Genomic DNA, 19,763 nt, shown 5'->3' with positions numbered 1-19,763 from the left:
GATGCTCTCATAAAAAAAAACAAAAACAAACAAACAAAAAAAACTGTTAATGAAAGTGTAACTCTTTTGAGTTACCTTGGAAATATTGATTAAAATGGATAACATACCAACTCTGACCTAGCAATTCCACTTTTAGTAAGTGATCTTAAGATAACATTTGCACAATTGTGCAAATATATATATCCTAGAATATTTGCTGCCTGTAAATTTTATTAACCTGAAACTGGAAACAACTTAGTATTTCCAAACATAGAACACTAGTCAGCCATTGAAATGAATGAGGTAAAGCTGTGTGTACTAATATGCAAAGATGCTCAAGACACTTAGCGAGGGGGAGAAATGAAGAACACTATGTATGTGTATATGTGTGTCTATGCCTATAATGTGGCTGTATATGCACAGAAACATTAGGAAAGCATGGAAAATACTTGAATTGCGTTTCTCCCTCAGGTGCACAACTAAGGGACAGAATAAAGACAAACCTTTCTTTCTCCTTTTCTGATCTGTGACATTTTTTGCAGTGCAAATCTGTTACTTTATAGTAAACACTACACCTTGCTAATCACCTCTTAAATTGAAGCTTCACTGAAAACACTCTGGAAAACAAGCATGAGAAAGCCTCTAGTCGCTAGGCCAAAGCAGATGCATAGTCCTAGGTCCCCATTCCCAGCCTCTGTGCTCTGCCTCCTTTACCTTTGGTAGGATACTTAGATAAGTGGACTCGTTGGAAGCTTTCAGATAGGCAGAGGGAGGTGGCGGGGAAGTCCTCGTGAGGCCCCTGAGCAGTTCCTCGTTCATGGCACTCCTGGGGGAAAGGAAGCTGGTACTGCTCTGGCTAAGGCTCCCAAAGGCTGCCAAGTCCACATCATGGCCAGAGCCTTTCTGGTGGCACCTGTATCTGACATCGGGGCTCACCAGGGCTTCTTCAAACACAGACTCCTCATCAGAGAGCTGCAGCTTCTCAAGCTCCTTATTGATTTTCTGCACATCTGCCACTGTGGTGCCAGTGGACAAGCAACTGTCAGACTTTGTGTATTCAGCACAAAGGCTGAGGATCGTCTCCAGGCGCTGTCTCTCCTAAAACACAGAGCAGAGGGGAGATCAGTAAGTTTGTGAGAAGAGAGACAACTCCCAATAGAAAGACTGAAGAGGCTGGGACCACCCATGATTTCATCCCACACTTAAACTCACAGATACGTGGCTGGTGATGATTTTCCATCATCTCTGATGGATGCAATTAAGGATCCAGATGACACAAGGGTTAACAATGTCTGATTTTCCTCCCAAGCTCACTTCTGGGCTGGGCCCTTTATCTGTATATCCCAGTGCTGATCCTAGTACCGAGCAGCACTAAGTAAGCCTTTTCCTGATTTATCAATTCCCCAAACACTTGAAAGGTTTTTTTTAATCTCCATTTTTTAAGCTCTTCACTCCCCCTTTCTTCTTTGTACCTACCTACCTTCAACAATATCTAACTCTTTTATGACTATAGATTTAATATTTGTCCTTAAAATCAATGACCTAACTTCCTAGAGCATTATCATTCTCCTGTTAGATATACAAAAAGAAAAATGTGAATTTAAGAATGTTTTAACTTAAAAAGCATGAACTAGGTCTTCATTTTTTTCTTGAAATGTTTCAAAATTTTAAAAACTTTTTTTTTATGTCTTGTCACCACGTAAAGGTATTTTCCACCAATTTCTCACGCAAGTAATTAAAATAATAAGAAGGTGGGAATGTTGCATAAAAATGAAGAAAATTTTACATCATCACAGAAAGACATCAATATATTTCACATTCTGAGATCATTAAATCTCTGATTTATTTATCTGGAAAATAAGATGACTGTTCATTTGTCTTAAAAAAAAAAATCTATATATAGGCCATTAATGTCTATAATGGTCCTGCTAACTGGCACGTACCAAACTTCCCATGCGAAACAGTGAGATAAATATTATTCTTGACTCTTAAGTAAATTTACTGTATATTTTTGAACAACAGGATATAATTTACAAAATGCTTATCAGAAGCCTAGACAGCACTGCTTGGGTTGGGAAAATCTCGAAATTTTCACCTTAATTCTAATGCCTAACTGGAAAGAAAAAAATAAAATGACAAATGACATCTGTTGTGATTTCATCTACCACACCGACAAGAGAATTCAAAAGCATTCTAGAGGAAAGCATGTTTCAAACTGGTTATCAGTAACAAAACAGAAAAATTTTGAACAGCACTGGGCTGCGGTTTTCAATTTCTAACTGCAGCAAATCTGTAAAGACAAAATTTTTAAGGCAGTTTGCCTTTTATTAGTCAAAGGAGTATCAAATGGAAAAGTCGAGTAGGTATAGACCATTAAATACATTCATTCAATGACGAGATAGAAGTTATTTAAGTTGTATCTGACTTTTATCTGTCGTCTAAAGCATTCCTCCAACCCCCCACCAACGCAACAGCTTGAGCAAAAGGACTATTAAACTGGTTGCTATAAGCCCCCACCTCCCTTTCACTGTCTGAACTTCTGGACTCCAGCTGCGGCTCTGTCCTCATGGCCTCTTCCCACCGCGGGCACTCAGGGCCACACACCCTCATCCCAGGCGCTTCTGCACCCTGTTCATCCAGGAGCCTTGGTGCTTATTTATCTCCACAGATGCCACCAGCTGCCAAGCCCCGCCCACCTCAGCTTTATGGGGAGGGATAATGGGGGGGGTAAGGGGAGTGGTGGACTCAGCATTCATTGCCTTATTTTAAACTTCTCCAGCAATCCAGAAAAGTATAAACGGGAATATGCAAAAACAACCTGGAAGGGCATGTGTGTGGAAGGGGACAGGAACAAGATGTTATATTTTACCCTGTCTCAACAGCATCTGTGTTAGAGGCTAATCTCCAAAGAAAAGTGTTCTTTCTGCCCTCTAGGTAAATTAAATTGAAGCATCTACACTCAGTCTTTACGAATCTTTCTAGATCATAGTGTATATACATTAGCCTGGATATTAATTCCATTTGGGATTTTCTGAAAATTGTCAATTTTCACTTAACAGGGCTCTAAGTGTGGTCTTGAAAAGCATAAAAGGTACTTTTGCCTTGCCTGTAATACACAGCTAAATTCCTCCCACATCTACTTCCCAAAATAGTTTCTTTTGCTGCCAGTGCTATTGCTTAATTCCAGAGGGAATAAATGATCCCAGCCTTCAGATGAATGCTATTTCAGAGAGTGAAACGCAGCATTCAAAGGCTTGTACACAGGAAGTTTGGTCTCCTGGTATGTGCTTCTCTCTATTCTTATCACCCTATTCACAAGCCAGTCTGTCCAGGGTCGAAACACACACACACACACACACACACACACACACACACACACACACACACACACTGTTGCCCACGAATCTGTAAGAAATCCTGGCCATTCTGAGACACAGGGGCCCCATAAAAGCAGCACCAAAGAAAAACGATGAAAAGTGCGTCACAAGAAAGTCTTCAAGGCATGTCAGAAAGCAACACAAGAAGCCTTTTAAGGAAAACCCTGAACAGAATTTACCATCAGACAATAATTCTCCCCTGAGCCCTCTTCACCCCAGAGTTTTGTTCCTTCACATTCATCACACCAATATTCTCCACTCTGCGTGACCTAAAAGCAGGGCAACCGCTCCAGACCAGGACACTGAGAAACAAATAGGGTGCTAGTAATAATTTTGCTGGAACATCAAGCACAAACTGGGATTGGGAAACTACCTGAAATTCGATTTTCTTTGGGACTTCACCTGGCAATGTACTGAGGTGGGAGGCTGCCCTCCTGGAGATCTTTAACCCCCACCAACTTTCCAAACCAGCACATTCTACTGTGCATCCTCCTGAAGGGCCACCGGAACAAAACCTGAACACCCACCCGGTCCAAACACTGCTGCTAAGGGTTTAGAAAGTAGGTTATTTTGAGTCAAATGATTTCAAATACTCTTTTTTCCTCCCTCTCCATTTTTTCTTTCCTCCATCTCTGTGCACCATGTATAGCAAACTTGGACACAAGATCCTAAGAAATAAAACTTGAGAAAATGATGTGGAACTCTTTCCCCTGGGTTTAAAACAAAAAGTTGTGAGCTGAGTGTATGTTTTATGAGCTCAGAGCTTTCTTTCCTGTTCAGAGGAATGTATCTGGCTTTGCCTCCTGCAATTCACAGCTCTCATCCATCTCCTAAAACCACCCAGCTTCCTTGTAATCCGTTACAGCCAGTCTAGGCCATAGGACTGTAAATATAATGCAGAAATAAATTATGTAGAAAACCAATTGTTGATACTTATGCACAGGTGAAAACTTTTTAAAAAATCCTCCTATTATTTTAAAATATTGGGTCATTTATTACATAAAACAGAGGGTCAGTCTTTGATGGTTGGCTATAATTTAGTTGAAAGGCGATTGCTTTTTTATAATATTAAGAGGAAGTACTGTAAGTGATAAGAATGACTAACCCTAGCGATTCGGTATCTCTATAATATTCAATTCAACAAAGATATTTTGTTATTTGATGCCCAGTAATATGCTGGGGATACAAAGATGAAAAATGACAGCATTTCTACCCTCAAAACTTTAACAGAAGGCACAAATGAGTAATCAGTTAAACAAAACAGTGATGACAGAGGTTTACAGAAAATATATGTGTTCACATATGAGGAAATACACAAAAATTACAGAACAAATTTGAGTCCTGAAGAATAAATGAGTCTGTGCAGCCTGTTGAGCAGTAGGATGGACAGGGCATTTCTGTAAAGGAACAATATCAACAAAGGCACAGAGTTATGAATATCACAATATCAGCAACTACAGTATTACGTGGCTAGAGAGATGGGTCTCTTCATAGGAAGGGAGATTGAGGTACTTGCAGAGAAACTTTCTTCCTATTTTTATCAGGACTCAAGTGATCCCAATAGCCCTAAACAAACTTTTGGAATAAATTCATAGGGTTCGCCAGCAAGAGTCAGGACCATGGTCTGAAAGTGCATGGCAGAATGAGACGAGCCAGCAAGTAAGCAAAATTTCCAGGATTCCATGAACAAATTCTCATGTCTTAAATTAAGTGGCTGTAAGCCTCTTATGTGAATTTACTTGTTTTTACAGATAAATCCCTTAGGATAGTTACTGAGGCTCCTAAGATCAGTTCTCTTTCTGGACACAGTACAACAGTTCTTCTCTTCCCTACCCCCAAATTAGACTGTCAAACTTTCATTGGCCGATGAAATGTGAGAAGCAACGTGTGTGACTTCTGCCTGAAGAGCAATGCATGAGTCATTCCATGCCTTGCTCTGCTGTGGCAGAGTGACAAGAGTGCTGGCTCCATCAACCTGAACCCTGAGTGAGGGAACGTGGAGCAGAGGCTTCATTCATGCTGGTCATGGGGTGTGAAGGAGAAATAGGCCTATTTAGGCCTCTGAGATGAACAGTCTTTTCTTTTTTTACCCCCACAGAAGCCCATTATACCTGACAAGCTTTGCTTAATTGCAGGCAGGTAACTGACCCAAATCTCAGAGATGAGGGACTTGGGCATTCTCCTAAAGGAAGCTGAGTTACTTACTATGTAATAAAATACTTAGCTTTGCTCAAAGAGAGGTCTGGCCCTTGCTGTTGGCTTCTGGAAGGTAATCTATGTCATACCCAATAGGACGCTTTTGTTTAGGACAAAGTTAGCTGCACTGATAATCTTAGTGTAGAGGCTGGCCACTCCAGAAAGACCAAACACATGATTTAGTGTGGAGAATTTGGGTCATGTGGTATCAGTCAACCTGGAGATAGACTAACCCCATGGACTGTCAATCAATCATGCCTATGTGATGAAGTCCCAATAAAAGATCTGGACATCGAAGTTCAAGGAAGCTTCCTTGGCTGACAGTAATTCAGTGTACTGTCACACACCCGTGTGGGTAGAGGAATGTACCCTGGCTCCACAGGGAGAGGCAGGTGGAAGTTTCACATCTGGAACCGGCTGACTCTGCCTTACGTGGTTTTGCCCTTTGGCTGATCTTTCCCTGTAGCCTTCCCCTGTAATAAATGATCATTGTGACTATAATAGCTTTCAGTGGGTTCTGTAAGTCTTTCTAGCAAATTACTAAACCTGAAGGAGGTTTTTGGGATCTCCCTGAACTTATAATTGGTGTCGAGAGAAGGTGGTCATGTGTGCAGACAGCGCTCTTTAATTGCCTTCACACTTTCCTAAACAATGCCTTAATATTTTTTTTTTTTACCATTTTATAACAAATGATCTGATTAAGAAATTGTATATATAAGTAAGAAGTTTTTATGGCTTGGTTTTACAAACTATCTTCATGGAAGTCAGTTTAAGAATCTAAGAGTACTTATTTTATCGTCTGTCATTCTGGCTTGTTGTCAGGAAAATGCTTTATTCTGCCACCCTTAGTTTAAATAGATGTGCATGTGTGCCTCATGAGAAAGACTGAGCTGCAAAGAGGCCCAATGGACAGATGTAAGAGTAATAGCTTTGTATGATTATATCTGTTCTAGAAGTGACTGCAAGTTATTTGTAGAATTACTAATAATATGACATCTACTGATTGATAAACATTTGTTATGTGCAGATTACTACTAGGATGTTGCATTATATACACCCGTTCTCCATCCATAGTAACGGATAATTGTGTACTGAGGGAGAGTAAGACATACACAAGTAACTGAGCCAACATTTACCACTCAGTGATTTTTCAGTACCCACTTCTAAAATATACTCAATACACTCAAATACACAAAAACACTCCCTAAGGAGATCAAGGCCAACCTACTTAAACTCCCTGAAGTTCCCTCCTGGATCTCTCTATTTCTATCTGGTCCTCCTCTCCTCATTGTATCATAGTGTTAAGAGCATGAACTCTGGAGCCAGACTGCTTGGGTTTGTTTTTTTGTTTATTTGTTTAATTTCTTTTTATTATGTATCAAGTTATACATTGAGCAAATTATACAGAATGAGTTTAATGATTCTGGAATTAAAAATAGGATTCAGTCTGATGGCTCAGATTCTAGACTTGGTGCTTTTGTTTGATTATTTGGAAAATGGGGAAGATGATATAGTATAAACAGGTTTTATAATACTATTTTATTTTATTTTACATTTCATTTCATTTCATTTTTCTTGGTTCTGTTGCTACTTGTGTGGTCCTGGGCAAGTCATTCAGCTTCCCTGTGTCTTAGTACCTCATGGAAAAAAAGGGATTACTGGGGTGTCTACCCTATAGGGTGGGTGAAAGGATTAAAATACATAATATAATACATGGCAGGACTGAGAATGGTGTCTGAGACAAAGTAAACACAATGCGTTATCTAGGAGAGTCCCTCAGGCTAAGCCCCTGCCTGCACCATTGCACCCATAATGCCCTCTCACCATCCTTGCGGGACATTGCAATCATTCCTTCTCCTCCTCTCTTATTTCTCCGCTATTGACTGCTTCCCCTCTGTCTGAAAATGTACTCAACCTCCCTAAAAATAAAGAATGAATTATCTTTATCCGGTTACTCAGTACATCTACTCTTCTATCTCCCTCCTTTCCTTCACATCCTCCATATCCACACCACAAGTCACAAAGAAGCTGCTAATGCTTAAACTTCACTCCCAATCACTCCCAGACCTTTGCAATCTGGAACAGTGTGTCCTGCCTGTGTGCAGGATTGGGAATCCTGTAAAAGATGGGCCACTTCCCATTTCTCCACGAAAATTAGGAGTAAAGTGACCAGAAATAGGATAAGTGCTTTGTAATAAAGGTATCAGGACTTTTTATGAAGGAAGTTCAGTGCTGCTCTCTCTAATCTTCTTCCTATAGACTGAAAAAACACTAGCTATAAAGAAAGGAAATTCATGTGATCACTATAATTTCCACAGTGTTTAAGGAAAATATTCCAGATCATTTTCCTCTTAAATAGACAGTATTTCAGAAAAGAAAGCTACAAGGTGACTGAGCCCCTTCTGTTAAAAAATAAAAATGATGTTATTCCCCACAACTAAAGAAACATGTCTCTACCAGTCAAGATGGCAGCGTAGGCAGACATGGCTCACCTCCTCGCACAAACACATCAAAATTACAACTAAAATACAGAACAACCGTCACTCAGAACCATCAGAAATCGAGTTGAATGGAAGTCTGACAACTACGGAATTAAAGAAACCACATCCATCCAGGCTGGTAGGGGGAACACAGGTGCGGAACAGAGTGGTCCCACATCCATGTGTGGTGGATAAAAGTTCAGGAGGGATATCTCGGGAGCGAGGAGTCCCAGCCCCACACCAGGCCCCCAGCCCAGGGTTACAATGCCAGGAAGGTAAGTCCCCACAACTTCTTCTTGCAAAAACCAGCAAATGTTGAGTTGGTGGAAGAAACGTCTGGATTCCCACGCAGTTCCTCTTAAAGAATCCACACATGAAAGTACTCAGACTCACTCCCTCTGAGCTACATCCAATACCAGGGTAGCAGCCTGAAAGGCACCAGTGTCATACAGGGAGAAACTAAAGTGTCTGGCATCAAGGCAAGCAGAAGCCACTGTCCCTTTTTTAAACCCTCTCCCCACAGAGTCAGCAGGCTGGTGCCATATCTGAGACTCCATCAATCTAACTAACACTGTTTGCCTTGCCCTGGAGATCCCCAAGACTCCATCCCACCAAATGTATAGGCCCACTCAAGCTGCTTTTCCATATGAATTGGCTCTCATGCCTCACAACTTCCTAAATACTCTCAAACAGACAGCTGGCCTCAGTGAACCCCCAGCCCTGTATCTCTTGCTAAGTGGCCCCAGGCCTGGTACCAGCAGCAACCAGCTTAGATTCACAGCTTGGCTTCACCTACGAATCTCCAAGCCTAGCACAAGTAGCAGCCTTCTCAGATTGCTTTATAGCTCAGGCAGGGTGGCCTCAAGCAAAATACAGGTGGGTGCTGATCTTGGCCAGCACCCCCTGGGGAAATCCAAGAGCCTGTGCACCCAATGGACAGCTATAGACCATGTTGAAGCACCACTACCCTGCCCGTGCACAGCTGACCCTCCACAGAGGTGGAGGTTGGTCGTCAGTGGTCATATCCAGTCCTTGCAGGTGACTGGGTAAATCCCTTCCATTGACCTGCCAAAAGCAATCAAGGCTCAACTACAAAAGGAGGGTGTACTCAGTCCACACAAAGGGTATGCCCCAAGTATCCAGCTTGGGTGATAGGGGAGGCTGTGCCACTGGACCCTACAGGGCACCTATTACATGAGGCCACACGACTAAGACAGGGAGTCATAGCAGCTCTACCTAATACATGGAAACAAACACAGGGAGGCCATCAAAATGAGAAGACAAAGAAACATGGCCCGAATGAAAAAAACACTTCAAAACTCCAGAAAAAGAATGAAACAAAAGAGAGATAAGCAATCTATCAGATGCAGAGTTCAAAAGACTGGTTATCAGGATGCTCAAAAAACTTAGTGAGAACCTCAACAGCATAAAAAGATCCAGTCAGAAATGGAGGATACACTAACTGAAATAAAGAACATTTTATACCGGCCAAGATGGAGGCTTAGACGGACACGCTAGGTCTCCCTCTACAACTAGAGAGGGATACAACTACTTCAAAACAAAGGATAACTAGAAATTCCAGAAAATAAAACTACACGGAAGTCCAACATATGAAGTTATAAACCAGCGGTGCCATTTGGGCAGGTAAGAGTTAAAGAGGGCAGTGCTGTTTGCGGTCGCACCCGGAGCGGCAGGCGGCGAGGAATCCCGGATCCGTCAAGCCCCTGGCGGTGCGCGACTCCGGCGCTGGGGAGAGCGGCCGCCGCATCGCAGGGGGGCGGGAGGACGGATCCCGGTCTCCTAGCTGAATAACTGTGTGAATCCATCTTGGACCCCCGCCCCCAAAGAAAGCACCACAGGGCTGCGAAATAGGTCCCGGACAGGCAGGCGCCAGCCGGTCGCTGATTTGTGACGCGTACACAGGCACTGCCCCCGACAGCCGGCCCAAGAAAACAAAACGCATCTGTCAAAATGTGGCAGACAACTATAGAAATCCCGGTGACACAACTCACCAGACAGCAGATAGAGAAACTGACAGATGAACAGATAAGAAACCTGTCAGAGGCTCAGTTCTGGGCCATTGTTAACAGATGGCTTACAGAATTCACAAAAGAGCAGGAAAAAGATATGAAAGAAGCGAAAAACTTTCATAACGAAAGGAACAAAACCGCATACGAGACAGAAGGAAAGGAAATAAAATCCAGAATTCATTTCAACAAACTGGAATATGGAGAAGGAACAAGCAGTCAACCAATGCAGAGAGAGGAAATGGGAAGCAACAATGAAAGGATCAGAAACCTCTGGGACAGCTATAAAAGGCCCAACATAAGAATCATTGGTTTGCCAGAGAATGAGGAAGATGAACTAGAACTTGAAAAATTGAGTGAAAATATAATAAAGGAGAACTTCCCAGACTTGGGGAAGGGAATAGACTTGCAGGTCCAGGAAGCAAGGAGAGTTCCCAAGAGACTGGACCCAGGGAGAACCACTCCAAGACACATTATAATCAAAATGTCAAAAATTAAAGATAAAGAGAGAATCTTAAAAGCAGCAAGAGAGAAGAAAAGAATTATGTACAAAGGGGTCCCAATTAGACTATCAGCTGACTTCTCAAGGGAAACCCTACAGGCAAGAAGAGACTGGCAAGAAATATTCAAAGTAATGAAAATCCAAAACCTACAACCACGAATACTCTACCCAGCGAAATTGTCAATCAGAATAGAAGGACAGAGAAAGTGTTTCCAGGACAAAATAAAACTGAAAGAGTTCATTAGATCCAAACCACTGTTATATGAGATGTTAAAGGGACTGGTTTAAAAAAAACAGAAGCTAGGGAGATGAAACAAAGGCAAACTAAATAGGCAACGAGAGTGGAAAAGGAACTGTGGGTACGGGAAGCATATTGGGGGGAGGTCAACAGGGAGGGGGAATGGGGAAAGGGAGGGAGATGATATAGGAATTGGGGATCAAGGTAGGAGGGAATGGAATAGACGGAGAGAGGTTGGGAGGAACTGTATGCACAACTAATGGACATAATCTAAAAGGGGGGGACAACTGGAGGGAGGGGGGCCACCGGGTGGAGGGGAGCAGAGGGAAGGGAAATTGGCACAAATGTAATATTTTAATCAATAAAACACATTAAATCTGAAAAAAAAAAAAGAACAGTTTATAGAGTAAAGACAGTAGAGTGGATGAAGCTGAGAATGAAATCAATAATTTGGACTATAAGGAATTAAAAAAAAAAACAAAAAACCAGAACCACAAGAATAAAAAAGAATTTTAAAAAATTGAGGATAGTGTAAGCAACCTGTGGAACAACTTCAAATGTTCCAACATTCACATCATAGAGGTGACAGAAGGTGAAGAGGAAGAGCAAAAATTAGAAATCTATTTGAAAAAATAATGAAAGAAAACTTCCCTAATTTGGTGAAGGAAACAAGACATGCAAGTTCAGGAAGAACAGAGTCTCAAACAAGATGGATGCAAAGAGGCCCACTCCAAAACACATCATAATTAAAATGCCAAAGGTTAAAGATAAAGAGAGAATCTTAAAAGCAGCAAGAGAAAAGCAGTTAGTGACTTACATGGGAATTACTATAAGACTCTCAGCTGAGTTCTCAAAAGAAACTTTGCAGGCTAGAAGGGATTGGCAAGACATATTCAAAGTCATGAAAAGCAGGAACCTACAGCAAAGATTGCTCTATCCAGCAAAACTATCATTTAGAATCAAAGGGCAGATAAAGAGCTTCCCAGACAAGAGAAAACTAAAGTAATTCATCACCACCAAACCATTATTTTATAAAATGTTGAAGGGACTTACTTAAGAAGATCAAAACTATGAACAATAAAATGGCAATAAATACATATCTATCAACAACTGAATCTAAAAACCAAACTAACCAAACAAGAAGTACGGAGACAGAATCATGGATACAGAGAGGGTTTTGATGGTTGCCAGATGGGAGGGGCTGTGGGGAATGGGTTAAGAGGTGAAGGGATTAAGAAGTACATATAGTTACAGAATAGCCATGGGCATGTAAAGTGCAGTATAGGAAATGGAGAAGCTAAAGAACTTATATGCATGACCCATGGACATGAACAATGGCGTGGGGATTGCCTGAGGGATTAGGGGCTGCTGGGTGGAGCGGGGCAAAGAGGGAAAAATTGGGACAACTCTAATAGCATAATCAATAAAATATCATAAAAATAAAATAAAATAAAGAAACGGACAATAGTCTTCAATAGTACTGTCAGTTGTTTACACGTTTACTTTGGCTTGATTAAATTTCAAAGGTTCTTTTGGTTTGTTTGTTTCCCTTGAAAGACCAGTCTTTCAAACACGATCCATTTAAATAATTTAAGAATATTAAGTAATATTTTACTTTGTTCAATAAAAACCAATACATGAGAGGTACCAAGACCTTAAGCTAAGTCTCCAACATTTAAACAAAAATCTGTCTTAAAAAATATAAGGAACACTTTTTTTATGCATAAAGAAGTTGGTAATATAAAAAACGTAGTAAAGTCTATATATTAAAAAAAGGTGTGATGCAACTATTTATGAGAGATTATCACACGGGTAACAATATGTGTTAAAATTTTAAAAGCATGCTACAGCTTTATGTATAGAAACTCTGAATAAGCAATGTTTTCTTTCTATATTTAGATATTAGGAATGTAACTACATTTTCCTTTCTCCCAGAACAATTTTGTGATGTGATGAAAAAGATAGACTTTCAAAATTCCAGCTCTTGTTATTCTATAACCAACATGAAAAACAATAAATGTCTGAGAATCTTGTTCCTTTTAATTCTACTTCACATTTTTTCAAAATTGTCTTTTCTTGACATCTAAATTACAATCCCAGATCTAAGATATGGTTTTAGCAATTTTGAGTGAGAAACATCCATTTTTCCAAACCAAAATTCTTCAACAGATCATGCATGCCCTGACAGAAAGGTCTGTCCTGCAGTCACTTAGACTTCACCAGAGCAAAATTCTTGGATGTTTCGAACTTTGAAATACTGATTTCACTGACCTCTGCTTCTGGGAAGAAGCACTAAATACAACAAAGAACCATGGGCATTTTATAATATATTAAGAGAAACATAAAAAATGTCTAAAACATGGAGAAAAGGCCACAGATCAGTTAGAAACTAAGACCCAAGGGAAAACACAGACCCCAGTTCCCCAGGATTTCCTTTGCGCATACACTCTAGATTTGGAGCTGAAGAGAGGCAGCAACATGCAGCACCTTGCCTCAATCAGCAGAGAGTTATGCAGTGAATAAAGCTGAACCCCAAAAGTTACATAGCAGGGAATTATATTTATGTACTATTCTTGAAATGAAGAACAGATGAGCAGTTGTCAGGGGTTAAGGAGATGAGGGTAGGAGGAGAGTGGGAGTGACTATGAAAGGGCAACAGGATAAAGCCCTGTGGTGTTATAACTGTCCTGTGTGGTGATTGTATCAAGTTCAGTATCCTGGTTGTGAAATTGCACTATAGTTTGCAATAGGTTAACATTGGAGGAAACTGGTACACAGAATCTCTGCATTGTTTCTTATAATTGCACGTGCATCTACAGTTTCCTCAAAATAACAAGATTAACTTTTTTCCGGGAGAAACAAGATGGCAGAAGAATAAGTGGAAGCTACACTAACCTCCTCCCAGAACTAGTCTGGATTTACAACTTAATTTTGGAGAAATCATCTGGAATAACCAACCGAACACTAGCTGGAGAGAAGTCTTATAACCACGGAGAGACAGAAAAGGCCGCTACATCACAACGTGACCGGTAGGGAGTGCGGAGATGCAAAAGGGCTGGCTGGGCTCACACGGGTGGCAGCTGAAGGGACTGAGAAACAGCTCAGCAGCCGGGGGTTCCCCCTGAGAAGGACAGAGTCTAAACCCCCAGCTGGGCTTCCCAGCCTACAGCAACAGAGTGGAAAGTAAAATAGTATCCAGCTGTGAAAAGTGAAAAGCCACAGGGTTTCTTGCTAGCCGGAGAGAAACAGCGGGAGAAAAAGAGCTCTTAAGCGGATCACATACGAAAATATTTTGGCCCCCACTTACCCTGGGCTGGAGCGGAGGGAAGGCAGAGAGGACTAGAGATGCTTGAGGAGAGTTTGGTGTGGTGGCTTTGAGGGGAGAACTGGGGAGGCAGCCGACTGGGTCCCAGTGTTGACTCATCCCCAGTACTGCAGGAAGACCATTACCCACCCTCCAAGTGTCAGCCTGAGGGGAAGCAAAAGCCCTGCCTACAGGAATTAAGCTGCCACACCCAGAGTCCTTAAACCTGATGGCTAATCACAGATTGAATAGATTAACAACTAAAGAAGCCAGACAAAGGCAGTAGATCCTGGAAGTCTCCAACAGGCTGCCTAGGCCCAGACTGGTACAGGATTTGATGCCACCAGGGGCAGATCCAGGAAGTGCAGATCATTCTAAGAAGCACCAACAAACAATAGGAGTCACAAAAATGGGGAGACAGAGAAACAACCCCCCATTGAAAGGAAAGGTAGAATCCCCAGAAAGAGTGCTAAATGAAATAGAGGGGAACAAATTATCAGATATGGAATTCAAAACATGGATTATGGAGAAGCTGAATGAGCTCAGCGGAAACTTCAAAGAACTCCAGAAAAACTACAAGGAACTCACAGAAAATTACGTGAGCATGAAAAAGGACATAGAAGCTATCAATAAGAGCCAGGAGGAAATGAAAAATACGATCTCTGAATTGAAGAGCACAGTAGAAGGAATTAAAAGCAGGCTAGAGGAAGCAGAAGATCAGATCAGCGAGCTGGAAGACAATGTAGACAAAAACTCCCAGACAGTGCAACAAAATGAAAAAAGACTGAACAAGACTGAAGAGGCTCTAAGACAGCTGCAGGACAACATGAAACATAATAATATCCGTATCATAGGAATTCCAGAAGGAGAAGAAGAGCAAGAGATAGAAAACCTCTTTGAAAAACTAATGACAGAAAACTTCCCTAACATGAGAAGAGAAAGAGTCACCAAGTCCAGGAAGCACAAAGGGTCCCAATGAAGATGAACCTCAACAGGGACACTTCAAGAAACATCATAATTAAAATGGCAACATTCAAAGACAAAGAGAGAATCCTAAAAGCAGCAAGAGAGAAACAACTAATAACATACAAGGGAGCTCCAATAAGGCTATCATCAGATTTCTCAGCAGAAACACTGCAAGCCAGAAGGGAATGGCAAACAATATTTCAAGCAATGAAAAACAAAGGCCTACAACCAAGAATACTCTACCTAGCAAGGCTCTCATTCAAAATGGAAGGTGAAATAAGGAGTTTCCAAGACAAAAGAAGGCTAAAAGGATACATCTCCACTAAACCAGCATGGCAAGAGATGCTAAAGGGTCTGCTTTAAGAAGATGAAGAAACAGAGAGAGACAGAGAGGAACACGAGTACAAAGGGGGAAAATGACAATGAATAAGTACTGAAAGAAAGAAGGAACTTCTACCATTTGCAACAGCATGGGCGGAACTAGAGAGAATTATGCTTAGCAAAATAAGACAGGCAACAAAAGAAAAATACCACATGATATCACCTGTTACAGGAAACTAATGAACAACACAAATGAGCAAAATTGAACCAGAGGTATGTAAACAAGGAATCAACTAACAGTAACAAAGGGGAGATGGGAGGAAGAGAAGGGGTAAGAAGGGGATAAGAAGGGGAAGGGTCTAGTCAAAGAACATGTATAAATGACCCATGGACATGGACGACTGGGTGGGGACTGAATGTGGGAGAAGGGGTGCAGGAAAGCAAGAGGGGAAAAAAGTGGGACAACTGTTATGAAAAAACAAACAAAAATTTTAGTGGGGGAAAAAATGAAAATATAAAGACTGGAAATGCAAGTTCAGTGAATATTAGAAGCACAAGAATTTTCCTTCACACTGTATATTTTTCTCCCTATCTGATCCCTCCAGAGTTTGGCATTCTAAACAAGTAATGACGTAAGTTTCTTTGCATAAAACTAATAATACCAGTTGTTAATAGAGGTTTTTTTGACTAAGACTTTGACGGGAATGTCATGCCTAAAGGAGACATGCTTGGGCTCTGGTTGTTACCAGAAAGCCCTGAGGAACTGGGATTGACTTTCAGAGGTAATAAAAGCCCACGAGATAAAAGGCCTGGTACCTTGGTTGAATGTGCGGTCCATGGCAATCTTTCCAGGGAAGGAATGAAGGTTGTTTTCCTGAAAGATGGCTAGAAAGGACCTTATGGCACATTGGAAAACCAGAAGAACTTGGAAAAGACAGGTGTTTATAGGCAAGGCTGAATGCCAGGTATGTGGTTCTGCTTCTGTGCCCTGAAGGGCAGACTTAAGGTCACCCTAAATGTTCCTTGCGTAAGTTCCAGCAAAGCAGGACTAAAGATGATAAGTGACCGTTTGCTGCTCTTGTTGTGTTTATGCAAATGAACAGGATAAATTAAAAATGGACTTAATGCAGTCCCTTTAATGACAAGGAGGGTAATCTTAGGGAGAAAAATTGTGATTCAAGGAAAATCACAATGCTCAGTGGTAGACTATAAAGTAGTGCAGCTAACCGTCTTTAAAGTTTCTTTTCATTTAAAATTTGTTTTCATTTGAAAGTTAAACTATGACTGTGGCATTATCAAAGATGTTTAATTTACAGGCAAGAAGAATGTCAAATGCCTTGCAACTGGATGTCTTTCCGATAAGACAGTCCTACAGATTTAGAGACTTGTATGTGGGTTATGTTACATAAATTAACATGTGTTTTCTGTTTTCGAAGGGCATAAGCCTACGATCTCATTACCTGAGTGATTGTCTGTACGTATAGGCCTCACTTAATCCTGTCTGCATTGCTGCCTCCTGAGACTCAATGGTTTGGCTGAACTAAGTGGCTGGGTTGAAGAACGGGGTGGTCTGTGGGCTTCACTTTAAAACTGGTTTCTCTTTTCTGTCCTAATGGCTTGGACAGAAAGAGCCCAGAGGTCTGAGGGGGGGAAAACCTAAAATATTTCCCTCAGTCCAAACTAAGTATAATGGGCAAAAGGGTTTTGGACAGGTGAGATGTACCTGGCATACCTTCCTCCAAAGAAACCCTTCTTTTCCCTAATGTGGGACATTGAAAAATTAATACCTGTCTTTTGTCATCTCGAGGTTACGGATTGAATGATGTCCTTTAACCCTGTTGCCCCCAAAATACAACAAGGATGCCAGCCTGTTAAACCAAGCATGCCGTTGTCCAGAGACAGCCAACCAACCTGGAGTCTGCATGATCCTTCCCCTTGTGGGAAGGCCACCCTCCCCTCCACACCCCCACTCTTTTATTAGGGATTTCTTGACCCAAGGGTAGGTAGGACGACGACCATGTCCAGCTTGAAGCAGCTAGAGGAGCTCGAGACCTTCGTCCATTGTCCTTTATAAGATTGTAAAGGGTCTCAAGTCTGAGAGGGAGGGATTGTTATTTTTTATTGTTAAAATATTTAACTAATTAATTAATTATAAAAAAAAAAGAAGAATATATGAAAGGGTGAGCCATGGGCATGGACTTGGGGAGGGGATTGTCGGGGAAGGGGGGTGCTGGGCGGAGGGGAGCAAAGGGGAAAAAATTGGAACTATTGTAACAATATAATCAATAAAATATACTTAAAAAAATAAAATAAAAATAAAAAAATAAATAAATTTAAAAAAAAGTTTCTTTTCATTTAAAATTTGTTTCCATTTGAAAGTTAAACTATGTCTGTGGTATTATCAAAGATGTTTAATTTACAGGCAAGAAGAATGTCAAATGCCTTGCAACTGGATATCTTTCCGATAAGACAGTCCTACAGATTTAGAGACTTGTATGTGGGTTATTTTGCATAAATTAACATGTATTTTCTGTTTTCAAAGGGCATAAGCCTATGATCTCATTACCTGAGTGATTGTCTGTACGTATAGGCCTCACTTAATCCTGTCTGCATCGCTGCCTCCTGAGACTCAATGGTTTGGCTGAACTAAGTAGCTGGGTTGGTGAAGTATGGGGTGGTCTGTGGGCTTCACTTTAAAACTGGTTTCTCTTTTCTGTCCTAATGGCTTGGACAGAAAGAGCCCAGAGGTCTGAGGGGGGGAAAACCTAAAATATTTCCCTCAGCCCAAACTAAACATAATGGGCAAAAGGGTTTTGGACAGGTGAGATGTACCTGGCACACTTTCCTCCAAAGAAGCCCCTCTTTTCCCTAATGTGGGACATTGAAAAATTAATACCTGTCTTTTGTCATCTAGTGGTTATGGATTGAATGATATCTTTTAATCCTGTTGCCAAATCTGTTGCCTCCAGAATACAACAAGGATGCCAGCCTATTAAATCAAGCATGCCGTTGTCTGGGGACAGCCAACCTACCTGGAGTCTGCACGATCCTTCCCCATGTGGGAAGGCCACCCTCCACTCCACACCCCCACTCTTATTAGGGATTTCTGGACCCAAGGGTAGGTAGGACAACGACCATGTCCAGCTTGAAGCGGCTAGAGGAGCTCGAGACCTTCGCCCATTGTCCTTTATAAGATTATAAAGGGTCTTAAGTCTGAGAGGGAGGGGTTGTTCTTTTTTATTGTTCAATTAATGAATTATTTATTTTTAAAAAAGAATAATAATATATGAAAGGGTGAGGCAGGAGAGCTTGTATGTATGACCCATGGGCATGGATTTGGGGGGCGGGATTGTTGGGGGAGGGGCGGTGCTGGGCAGAGGGGAGCAAAGTGGAAAAAATTGGAACTATTGTAACAATATAATCAATAAAGTATAATTAAAAAAATTTTTTTTTCCAAAGCCAAAAAAAAAAAAAGATTAACTTTTTAAAAAGTGCCTTCTAATAGGTCTTATCCTGCTATTTGAGATGGCAGAATCAAAATTCTTCCATTAAAAAAGTGAAGAATGTGTTTGTATTATTGTATAATATTTATTTTAGACTTAAAAAAAAAAAGCTTGAACTTTAAAAACATCCTTCACAGCAAATATTCCCATAAACTTTTCAAAACTGAAGAAGGAAAATTCTCATTGTCAGAATTAGCCAGAACAGTCATAAACTTATTATTTGATGAGAAAAATTTAGAAGGTAGGTCATAAATTAGTTTTAATTTAGAGATACTAAGTAATTTGATAATAAGCATGGGGATTGCTTTTCTTATAAAGCATCAATAGTCCTCCCTCATCACTCCACTCTTATACACCTGTTGATAACAAATATACTAATTTTGAATTTTCATCTAGTTTTTACACTTCCTATGAATTTTATTAATGACCTTTATTTCTTATTTAATGATGAAGCTTCATGTATATTGATTTATCATTTCTTAAAAGAATGAGACTTTTTCCATAACCAACATGGTGGCATACAGGGCCTCCTTTTAGACTAAATTACTTTTTATATTTCAGCATTTAGCCCCAGAATGCTACACTATGCTAAGTAAGATTCACAGTACAGGTGCCTCAATTCTGAGCAGGGATTTTTAAATGTGTGGCACCATCAAGAGGCAACAGCTTATACTGCCACTGTAACAAGAACCTTGGGTTTGCCTTCCAATATACAAGAACCTGCTTTTAGTAATAACTGTCATAGACTAATGTAACACAGAATTACACTACGACTTGAGCTCTGTGTTTCCCCAATGTGGAGTTACTAGATTATTGCTGAACACTACTTTTTCCCTTTTCATCCCCCTCTTAGCCCTACAATTGAAGAAG

At 40.8% G+C, this 19,763-nt stretch overlaps 1 protein-coding gene across 1 annotated transcript in view; it reads right to left on the bottom strand.

The window, feature by feature from the left end:
* The window catches only part of PHLDB2 (pleckstrin homology like domain family B member 2), a 246,362-nt gene that overhangs the window by 76,820 nt on the left and 149,779 nt on the right, over nucleotides 1–19,763 (bottom strand). Inside the window, exon 4 of the mRNA XM_090276411.1 lies at nucleotides 694–1,077. Within this exon, the coding sequence (XP_090132537.1) occupies nucleotides 694–1,077 (384 nt within the window). The remainder of the gene's footprint in view (nucleotides 1–693; nucleotides 1,078–19,763) is intronic.

The sequence above is a fragment of the Furipterus horrens genome, unplaced genomic scaffold (genome assembly GCF_987537825.1).
Source record: "Furipterus horrens unplaced genomic scaffold, mFurHor1.1.pri manual_scaffold_1, whole genome shotgun sequence".
Taxonomy (NCBI): Eukaryota; Metazoa; Chordata; class Mammalia; order Chiroptera; family Furipteridae; genus Furipterus; species Furipterus horrens.
The sequence above is the reverse complement of the archived record's forward strand: the minus strand, read 5'-3'. Positions and strand labels throughout refer to the sequence as shown.